Here is an 11,435-nt window from a genome sequence, read left to right on the forward strand (position 1 = left end):
ATTTTATAAGAAAAGAATAAAATTCAAAAAAAGAATTTAAAAAAATATTTGAGGATTGAAAATTTAAAATTGAAAATTGAAATTTGAAGATTGAAAATTGAAAATTGAAAATTGAAAATTGGGGATTGAAGAATGAAGAATGAAAGATTGAGAATTTAAGAAGAAAAAATGAGTATGGAGTATTTGGGTGGAAAAAATGAATGTTTGAGGGGTTTATATCGGAATTTTTATGGTTGTCGGAGTCCTACTAGTCGTTGGAAAAGTTACTGTTGATATAGTATCGATAAAGGAAAATGCATCCTATAAGGCTTGTTTCCACTGCCACATCAATACCGGGCACGTTTTTGTTCTCTCTCCTAAAAACGCATCCTACGTGGCGCGTTTTCACTGATGTGGCAGTGAAAATGTGCCCTGTAGGATGCGTTTTTCATTCTCTCTCCAAAATTATCGTAGATCCATGAATTTTAAGAAAATTAGCCTAGTTTTTTAAAATATTTTTTTGCAGTATTTTCATATAAATTAATCAATCAATTACGTCTTGAATATGGTAAAATATCTAGTTTAATTTATTTATAATAATTAGTTTTGTACAAATATTTTTCATAATTTTTTAGGTTCAAAATTATTTTTTTGTGATTTTGGAGCCTTAGGTAGATCTAACTCTTCTGTACTGATAGAACATAAAGTTCTCAGCTCCCAGTGATTGTATCCAACGATGCTTGCAGGATATCGTTATGGGGCATCTAAAATGGACAAATTTAATATCATTCATGAATTGGTTGTTGCCTTAGTTAAGATATGAAGGTTAAAAAGTTTTACTTTTCATTTGCCTTGCGGAGAAGCGGTAATCACTTTAAAAGATGTCACAATAATAACAGGCCTTTCAATCAATGGGATGGTAGTGGCCGGACCTAGTGCCATTAACACATAATATAATGAGGGTGTTTAGGGTTTAGGGTTTAGGGTTTAGGGACCGTACAAGTTATACGAGAGACTTGACTTGGATGCATCAAGAAATTATGAAAATTCAAACCTAATAAAGTTAGCAATTAACTTTTACCAAATCAGCCCTAAAAACTAAATTAAATACTAAAAAGTTAATACCGTTACTTTTGAGTATAAAAATATATAATTTTTGTCAAATACAAATATCATATTGGTCCAAAAATAACACAATAACCACATTAGAAAAAATATCAAACTTGAGTACCAAATAACATTATAAATCTAAAAATTTCCTGAAGTAAAAGAAAAAGTCACCATGTGTTAAGCAAATGGCCCATGTCTACACTATTAAGGATTTTTCTTTTTTGGTATTTTCTAAATCTGCTTTACAATTTATGTTTGGGGTTATCCCTTTTAATAATATTACTTTTAAAGTTCAAATCAACGTCTCCACTTAAAATTATGACGTGTATTACTGTTGCATGCAACGTTTATTAGTATTAAAACTATTTTTTTAATTTCAGTGTATGTTATAATATACAAATTCAATAAATTAGTAGTAAATAATAATATAAATAAGTAAAATATTTTCTCTTTAAATATTTGATAGTATTCGTTAAGGAGTGTCTTAAAAATAATATTTGAAAATATTATAATATTTTTACAAAATACAAAATAATTAATAATTAATAATACAAATTTAATAATATTAAATATAAGTCCAATAATATAATTTTAAAAATATTTTACATGTAATTACTTAATAAAATCATTTTTAGTATGGATATATATATGAAAAAACTATTTAGTTTTACTTACATTTATTTTTTATTTAATAAAATTTAATAGTTTAAAAAAAGAATGTATTAAAAATTATAACCCAAATATTTTAATTAATCAAATGCTTTATAAATACATGAAAACTTAAATATTATAAAAAAGAACCCAAAAAAAATATTTAATTTAGTTTAAGATTTAAAAATAGCTTGGCTCACCTACCTCCAATTATAAGAAGATGAAATAAAATAATGCATTTTAGTGGGTTAACCTACCAAAATATTCTTAAATTAATTTTATAAGTTGATTTAAATAAAACAAAATTTTAATTATTAAATAAGAAGAAGAGGAGTCCAATGTCGAAAGCAAAAACCATTTTCACCTACCTATTATATATAAAAAAGGTGAAATAAAATAATGGGTCACATTAAGGAAACCTATCCAAATATCTTATATTTCTTAAAATGGGTAATTTACTAAAATAGTCTTGATTATATCCCACGTGTATGGTGAGAAATTGCAGTTCCACGGAAAGTCTTTAACACCAGACCTTATTGTATCATTTCCCTAACTTTCCAGCGAATGAAGTGACGCGACCCTAATATTTTGTTTGACAAAACATGTATTTTGTTTCAGTTTTCTATAACCCAATTGATTAATTTACTTTTATACCCTTATATAAAACACCTGATTTATATTTAAATGGTTATATTTGTCATTTACTATTTTAGAAATTTGAAAATCTAAAAATTAAATATTTTATTGTTATTTTTGTGGTGGACCCAGTATCTTTTCTCCTTTTTCTCTATCTCGCCGTCAAAGTGAAAAGGCAAAAAAATCAGGAAAATTTTTTATTTACATATAAATAGAGAGCTGAAATGTATGTAAATGGTGTGTAGGTTATACAGTGTATCTTAATCGGCGTTCGTTAGTATCAGTCCGGTGATGCTTGGTGTATTGTGCACACGACCTCCCAAGCCTTGGATCCTCAACTCCCTATCTCTGATCGCCCACGGTGGTTCAGCGGCTCACCATCACGAAAATCGTTTATTGCACTGGCCTTCACATTTCGCCGATTTATCTGCCGATAATCGGCGCTGCCGGCACCATTCAACGGCTTGTCGGCTTGGTGGCGGCTCAGAGGGTGGTGCAGCTTCTATATGGCATGCGATTTTGCCATGCGGAGGAGACAGAGGAGTGAAGAATAGAGGAGATGTGTGGAAGAATGTGGAGAGGAAAGGGGAAGGTTCCTGGAATGTGTCGTGGGATGCCAGACCGGCTCGGTGGCTTCGACCGGATTCTGCTTGGCTTCTGTTTGGAGTCTGCGCTTGTCTTGCGCCGATGCCGATGGATGAATTTGATGACGTTAACCTCGATGCTGATAATAAAACCGATGCTTCTTTAAATTCAGATGAAAAGAGTAGTAATCATTTGTCTTCAGTTCCTGCCGCTGATAATTTCAAGGTTACAGGTTAGTTGTAATTAATTAACTAATTTTAATTGCTGCCAATTAGTTTTTAATATAAAAAATGAATGAATTTGAATGTATATTTGATATACAGGGATTTTAGCGCAGGGCGATACTCAGTTTTCAATATTAAAAAATGAATTTGAATTTATATTTGATATGCTGCAGGGATTTTAGCGGATGGACGATGTCTGTTCAGAGCAATAGCTCATGGAGCTTGTTTGAGGTCTGGAGAAGAAGCTCCTGATGAAAACCGTCAAAGAGAACTTGCTGATGAATTGAGAGCTCAGGTAATTACGAGGAGGTTTATTTATTTATTTATTTATTTATTTATTTTTTATTTTTTTAAGTATTTGATCAAGATACACTATTTTATGTATAAAATTTCGTTTCTGAATCTACAAATGGTAATAGGAGTTTTTCCCTTTTTATATGTTTAATCATGTAGGTTGTGAATGAGCTTTTGAAGAGGCGTGAAGAAACAGAATGGTAAAGCTTTGTCTTTATATTGGAATGCCATTCACTTTGATGGAATTTTTAATAAGCATAGGGCTTCATATGATATGATAACTGCAGGTATATTGAGGGAGATTTTGATGCTTATGTAAAGGAAATTCAGCAGCCTTATGTTTGGGGTGGAGAGCCTGAATTATTGATGGCTTCTCATGTTTTGAAGTGAGTTTCTATTTCTTTTAAAAATTTGACTATGAATTGTTTTGTAATGCACCTTTTGTCGGAGCTCTTCACTTCCTACCTCATTTTACTATAATCTTGCAATTAGCCTATCAAAATGATGAATAATTTAAGTTTCCATGGCTTATGAGTTGCACATAATATTGTGATCGATCCTATGTAATACTGCAGGTGATTTGCTTTTATCTTTGCAAACAGATGAAAAGTTTAGGCTATTTCTTAAGGTGCTAATTACTAACCAAGTCAATGCCTCATAAATATTAGTGATTTAAGTTTTTAAAGAACGCATAATTAGAATCTTCACGAGAAGATATAACTGAGGGTCCCCTGCCACACTGAAATCACTTCATTTTTGTGTGATGATGCTTTCATTTATTTTGCATATTGGTACAAGCATTTCAATTTGCCTATTTTGTCAAGAAACTAGGTTTAAAACCACCGTTTGATAATTAGTGCTCGAGCTTTTGGGTTAGTCTATACCTTATGCATGAAACTCTGCTGCTGGCTTATGGAATGATGTCAAAGCAAAACAGTAACTGTTCTTTTCTTATGCATTGTTCAAATTGTATTCTAACCAAAGCCTAAACTTGGAATTTGAATTCCATGTTCTAAATTCCTATCTATTTTTCCTCATGTTTTACTTGACTGCTGTATTTGACACCCCATTTTGATTGACAGGACTCGAATTTCTGTCTACATGATTCATAGAAGCTCTGGTAATTTAATAAACATAGCAAAGTACGGTGAAGAATACCAGAAGGAGAAGGAGAATCCTATTAATGTGCTTTTTCATGGGTATGGTCACTATGACATACTGGAGTCATTGCCGGAACTAATTTCCAGCAAATAAAGACATAGAAGTTTGGTCTTGTTATATGATTATGATTGCATAAAAAGAAATAAGCTTATCTTATTTTAAATGGAGGAATTCCATTGAACCAAGAAATAGTCTGAGGTTGATAAATTAGTTTGCACCTACCTCGGCTTTTGCAATGAGCTCAATACAATTTTGTAGTTTCTGAGAGTGTTTCTTGATTTTTAGAACTCAATTCAATACTTCAGATTGGTGAAGCATTATAGTTATTTTAGTTTTTCTTTTTTCCTGTAAAACCAGTGATGATTGTTTCTTTTATTCAGAATGTATTTGGGAAATTGAATTCTCCTAGTCTTTCTTGTCAACTCTCTTGAACTCTATAGCCTATGAAAGAAACATTTGAGGGATGTGTTACAAATAGGTATTTGCACCCTTGTTCATTCCTGCTTATTGAATCTGCAAAATATGCATGGGAATAGGATAAAAGTTCATTCATTTGGTTGTGTAAATTCATCTTGTTGCCGAGCTTTAAGAATATGTCGGTAAACCGGCATGTAATTCCGTTGTGTTTCTTTTCTTCATATTTTTAATTTTCTGTCCTCTAAATTCCTTGGCTGTTTGTAAAGATTTGGAGTATTTATTTCTTTGTACTATAACTTTTGTTTTGGTCCAACTTTTAACAAAGCATATGCCATGCTTTTAGACAGATTCCTCTATCCTTAACTGCAGGATTGAAATAGCAATCAAGTTGAGGGTGGAGGGTATTTGTTTTGATTCGAATGGTGAAAGATTTAAAAGGTAGCATATTTGCTCATCTTTAACCCCCCCCCCCAAAAAAAAAAACAAACTAGCTAGGAAAAAGCAGTGGTTGATGTGGGAAAGTTGAATGTCAGTAAGCATAGATATAGTATGGTAGCATACATATGTTGTTAATGTGATAAATTTTTTTGGCCTCAACTTGCTAGTGACAATGTCTTGTAGTAATGAGGAAGACAAGGGGATTTCTCACACTGTTTCCCTTAGTTGGCGTGGAGAAGAGAAGTAATAGTTGATCTTATTATCTTTGGATTTCAATCCCTTTGACGCTTGCACCGTAGTCTAATTGGTATGCATTAATATTGATTTTGATGATTTGATTCAAGTGGAAGAATTGAAGGGTTGTGGGTTTGGGATTGGATTGGATTAAAATCCAAAATTGGGATTGGAATCTAGGAAAGAGCTGTAAATCCTCTGAATGGTGGTTGGAAAAGTGAAAGGAAAGCATAGGGTCTCTGACTTTGGTGTCATGTGATTGTTGGTTGAAAAGAAAAAGTATGCACTTCTTTGTTTAGCCATGGCTTGCCTGACGTCATCTCGAAAAGGACGTACTCATTGTTTTTTAGTGGGTTTTTTTTATAAATATGGGTTTAAAAATTTTATTCTATACCAAAATAGGTTGTCAAATAGATTATTTACGAAAATAGGTTTTTTTAGTCGCTTCTGTTAGAGAGGCGCGACATAATATTTTAATAATAATTTTTTTTAATATTTTTATTATAATGTTTAAAAAAAATTTAAGTAAAAAATGGGTCGTGCCTGACCCGTAGGCGCCTTATGTGGCGCATGCTGCAGGGGCGCCACACCTTGCAGTCCCATCACACTCCAGAAGTAAAGAGAGAAAAAGAAAAAAGAAGAAGAAAAAGAAAGAAGAAAGAAAGAAGAAAAAATTAGTAATTTTTTATAATTATTTTAAAATTAAATTGTTAGTAATTTAGAATTATTTGATAAATTTTTGTGTTTGTAATTATTTTAAAATTAATTTATTAGTAATTTAAGATTATATATTCTAAATTATTTTGTTTAGTTTAATAATGTTAAATTTATTTTGTTAAATATTTTGTTATAAATAATTTGCAACTGTAAAGAAAATAATTTAGAAATTTTTAGAAGTCTAGAGACTAGAAAATCGAAGGTAAAAGAGATTGAGAATAAAAATTAGAAAAGACAGACGAAATTGAATGGAAAAAGATGATATGGTGAAAGGTTTATATAGTATTAGAGTTTGAGGGCAATAAAATTTGTAAATGTTGGTGCAATAAAATTAATTTCTAAAATGGTTGTACAATAAAATTATTTTTTAGTAATGTATTAGTGTATTGTGATTTTTTGATAATTATTTTAAAAAAATATTTTTATAGCTATTTTATTAGTAATTTATGATTTGGTTATATAAATTGTTAGTGTTTAGTGGTTTTACAGGTATTTTACCTATTTTGTATAAAAAAATTTATTATATACGAAAATACGATAAAATACGGGTTGAGCCTCCTGAGTAGGCACGACATGTCGCGCCTACCTGACAGGCTCAACATGTCGCGCCTATCAGGTAGGGGCAACATGTGGTGCCTCCTCGTTAGGCATAACTCATTTCCCCTATATATACCCCCTCCTTGGAAACCATGAGCAAAAAAACTAGTAAAAAAAATTAGCAGACGAAAAAGAGAGAAAGAAGAAGGGAAAAAAGGAAAAGAAGAAGAAGAAAAATAATGTATTTTAATTTATTTATTTTTAAATAGAATGTAGAAACTTGTTAAAAATTTTATTATTTAATATTATTTTGTTGGATAAATAATTTTGTTTGTTAGCTTCTGGATGAAAAATTTTGCATCAAAAATTTTGAAAATTTTAAGAATTTTGAACTTTTTTTAACAGATCTAGTATTGAAGATGGAGAACAAATTTTTCGTATGCGTTTATTTTGATGGAGAAATTTTGACAACAAGCGTCGGATGTATTTTTGAATGCCGTAAACAACTTGCAATGAGATTTAATAGAAATATCTTGTTTGATGATATGAAGGAAAAAATTAGTGAAAAAATTTATAGACGTTGTGGGAGAAGGATCTCGAAAAATTTCTACAAGTTTCCAGTTTCGATGGATCCCATAAAATTCACCGAAATAGAACTTGTAGACGATGAAGATATGGAGACAATGGTCGCTCTTTACTGCCATAGCAACCAAAATGCACCGATTCACTTATTTGCTGAGTTAGCTGTTGTGGAGTCAACAGAAGATCCAACTCCATTAGGTGAAGAAGATAGACCTCAAGAGCCGTGTATGGTGGTTCCGATATCATACGTTGGTAGTCAATCAACTACACATAGGATCGACATTGATCTTAATGCAACACCCGAGATTGATGTGGGTGATGATGATGTATACCGAAGTAGTGATCCTTCTGATTATGAAGTCGATATTGATAGTGATCCCGACATGGATGATGTCCCAGATGATATTGACGATGAAGGCGTGAATAAGGATGGAAACATTAATGCGTCTTTAGTCGGGAACCAGATCCATCGTATTGTGATACACAATAAGCCTGAGGCACACATATCTCAGATAGACCCCGATTCGACACATGCAGCCGAGTTCCCGAAGTACCCTGAGATACTACCTGCTCACCAGATGGCCATATATTCTGATCCTGAGGAGTTTTTCGTGGGCCAGAGATTCGAAAGTAAGGAAGAGTGCCTATTTGCCATTAAGCGGTATAGTATAAATATATCAGTGGACTACAAAGTCATCGAGTCTAAACTGACATTATATATTGGAGAGTGTTGGAAGTCGGCAGAAGGCTGCAATTGGAGGATACGAGCTGCATTTATCCAGAAGTCTCAGATGTGGGAGATACAAAAATTTGTTGGGCCTCACACATGTACTTCAACACGAATGACAGAAGATCATCAAAAACTTGATTCGAAAACTATCTGTACATGCATCATGCCAATGGTTGAAGACATGCCGACCATTAAAGTTTCGGTATTAATTGCCGAAATGCAGGCACGATTCCAGTATCGAGTATCATACCGAAAGGCATGGATAGCTAAACAGATGGCAATGGAGCAATTGTACGGAAATTTTGATGCATCGTCCAATGAGTTACAGGGATGGATTGCAGCAATGAGGGAGTACGTACCGGGGACTGTCATTGAGTTGCATACACGACCTTATTATGGCCCGGATGAGCAACGATAATCTGGTCAAAGAATATTCCAACAGATGTTTTGGACATTTGATCCATGTGTGCATGCATTTCCCCACTGTAAGCCATTTGTGCAAGTAGATGGGACATGGCTATACGGTAAATATACACAAATCTTACTTATTGCGATTACTCAATACGGGAACAGGAACGTGCTGCCAATTGCATTTGCCATCGTAGATAAAGAAAACATGGAGTCGTGGGAATTCTTTCTAACAAATCTGCGGAGGTATGTAATTAGTAATGATAATATTTGCATCATCTCCGATAGAGAGAAAGGATTAATTGCCGCCATTAGGCGTTCTGGTGCGCCATGGAGATCAGTTTAGTGCATACAGCACATTGCGGCTAACTTTCATCGAGATTATAAGAATGCAGATTGGAAGAGACAATTTGTGAAAATGGGTAAAGAATAACCTTATCATTTCAATATATAATATACATTTTTTTTGTGGCGAGACTGTAACTTAACTTATATCTTCTTAATACATACACAGCTTACGAGCTAGAACCACACATTTTTCGACAGAGGATGACTCGGCTTGAGAGTGACATGGAAGGTCAGACGAACGCATCTTTCCGACAATGGTTGGGTAGTATGGAGCCATGGCAATGGGCTCAAAGTTTTGACGAGAGCTTTCGTTACGGTCAAATGTCCACAAACTTGGTTGAGGGGATCAACGCTGTGTTGTTCAAAACGCGACATCTTCCGATTTCATCTGTATCCGCAGCTACATTCTATAGGTTGGCTACCTTGATGCCAAGAATGGGTCAGCAACAAGTTAACCAGATGGAGGCAGGACACGTTTTTGTCGAACATGTTAGGGATGCAATGGTTGCAAACCGTCGGATGCTGAGGTCGATGAATGTAGAAGTATATTCACGACGTAATGAAACGTTTCGCGTTATAGAGGCCATCGGTCGTCGACCCGGTATACCACTTAGGTCCTACGGAGTTGATCTCCGAAATAGATGCTGCGATTGCAGGAGGTTCCAGACACTTCATTATCCTTGTGCACATGTCGTGGCAGCTTGTACTAAAGTCTCGCTTAATGTAGATCAATTTATCGATGAAGTGTACACCCTTGAACGCACGTTGCATGTATGGGAGAATTAATTTCCCGTGCTTCCTGACTTATCTACTTGGAAGGTTCCTCGGATGAACTTTGAGCTTATCCCAGACAAAGGGTTGCGTAGGAACCCGAAAGGTCGTCTGCAATCATCCAGAATCCATAACGAAATGGACATTAGAGAGAAATCCTGTGACAACCCTATTTTGACCCTAGTCGGGAAGTGGTTTCGGGACCACAAAATCGAGTCGAAAAATTTTCTAAATGCTCTTTTCTATGTCTATTAGTAGTGAAAATGCATGTGTGAAATTTCATGTTTTAAATTTTATCAATTGAATGTGGAATCATAAAAAAAGGACTTAAGTGATTAAAGTTAAAATGTGCTGGGAATAATATGGGATGACCGAAATAAACATGAAACAAAATTTAAGGTTTTGCATGGCTAATTGTCCAAAATAAAACTAGTGGCCGGCCAAGCTCATAATTATGGGCATTATATGCATGGTTTAATATTATTATATTAAATAGTGGTGAGAAATATGTAATAAAAAATGTGTTAAATTAATGAAATGAATAAAACAAAGAAAAGAAATAAAAGTGTTCATCTTTTGATTTCTTTGGCCGAAAATTCTAAGAAGAGAAGAGAGGGGAAACAAGCATTCGGCTACTCCTTTCTAGTCTTGATTAAGGTAAGAAGTCCATGTTAGTTTTTGAATTTTTTTGCATATATTAAGCTAGTTACTAAGTCCCTTACTTGCCCATGTCAAAATTTTGAATTTGGTAGTAATATGAGTATTCGGTTATGGAAGAGGTTTAAGGGGATGTTTGTTGCCTTTATGAATTAAGGAATAATTAGGAATCGGTGATGTTGGAACGAATTTAATGTTCATATAGATAATTTGAATGATAGAAAAATCGGCTTGTGCATTTTTGAAAATGCCGAATGTGAGCATATATAATAGTTGAGTAATGCTTGTGTTTAAAGTGATGGATTGGAGTGGATGCTTATATGTGTTGTGAATAATTATAAGTTAAATTAAGGTTTTCTAAATTACCTTTGTCATTGCCGAATGTGTGGATAGTTGAAGAAAAATTTGTTAAAATGCTTAGTAAATGGATATTTGGTTAATGTTGTGTATATAAATTACTTAAAATATAAACTTTAAATGAGTACTAAAGGTTGTATATGAATTCGGCCTTGGGAGAAATGTTAGTATAAAAATGCTTGAAAGTTAAATAGGTTATTGCTTTAATGACCAAATGTGCCAAAGAATAATGCATGAACTAGTTGACCAATATGTGTTAAGGGAACATGAATAAATATATTTTGATGAGCTATACATTCGGTTATAGTATGAAATGCAATGTTAATATTTAGTTGTTAGTATGTATATGTGTGCTAGCCGAATTTGAACTTGAATAATGATTTGAGCACGATGTATTGTATTGGGATTATGCTTAAGTGAAATTATAGAATTGTGATGAAATTGATTGGTGATATACATGTTTAAATAATATGAATGCAAAGAGTTGTGATAGAGTAAATTGGTAATAAATCTGCTTGAGACAGCAGCATTTTGGAAAATCACCATAAATTGTGGGAGTTTAGTTAGAAACTGAATAAATTATGTAATTAAAGCTTAAT

General features: G+C 33.2%; 1 protein-coding gene across 1 annotated transcript; it reads left to right on the forward strand.

Moving 5' to 3' along the window:
- Positions 1-2,518: 2,518 nt before the first annotated feature.
- Positions 2,519-5,048, forward strand: LOC107896321 (OVARIAN TUMOR DOMAIN-containing deubiquitinating enzyme 4). Its single transcript, XM_016821472.2, has 5 exons — positions 2,519-3,193; positions 3,359-3,480; positions 3,639-3,679; positions 3,767-3,865; positions 4,562-5,048. Exons 1-5 carry the CDS (start codon positions 2,668-2,670, stop codon positions 4,731-4,733), a joined length of 960 nt encoding a protein of 319 aa, XP_016676961.1. The 5' UTR covers positions 2,519-2,667; the 3' UTR covers positions 4,734-5,048.
- The last annotated feature ends 6,387 nt before the right edge of the window (positions 5,049-11,435 follow it).

Source organism: Gossypium hirsutum, chromosome A10, assembly GCF_007990345.1.
Source record: "Gossypium hirsutum isolate 1008001.06 chromosome A10, Gossypium_hirsutum_v2.1, whole genome shotgun sequence".
In the NCBI taxonomy this organism is placed as follows: Eukaryota; Viridiplantae; Streptophyta; class Magnoliopsida; order Malvales; family Malvaceae; genus Gossypium; species Gossypium hirsutum.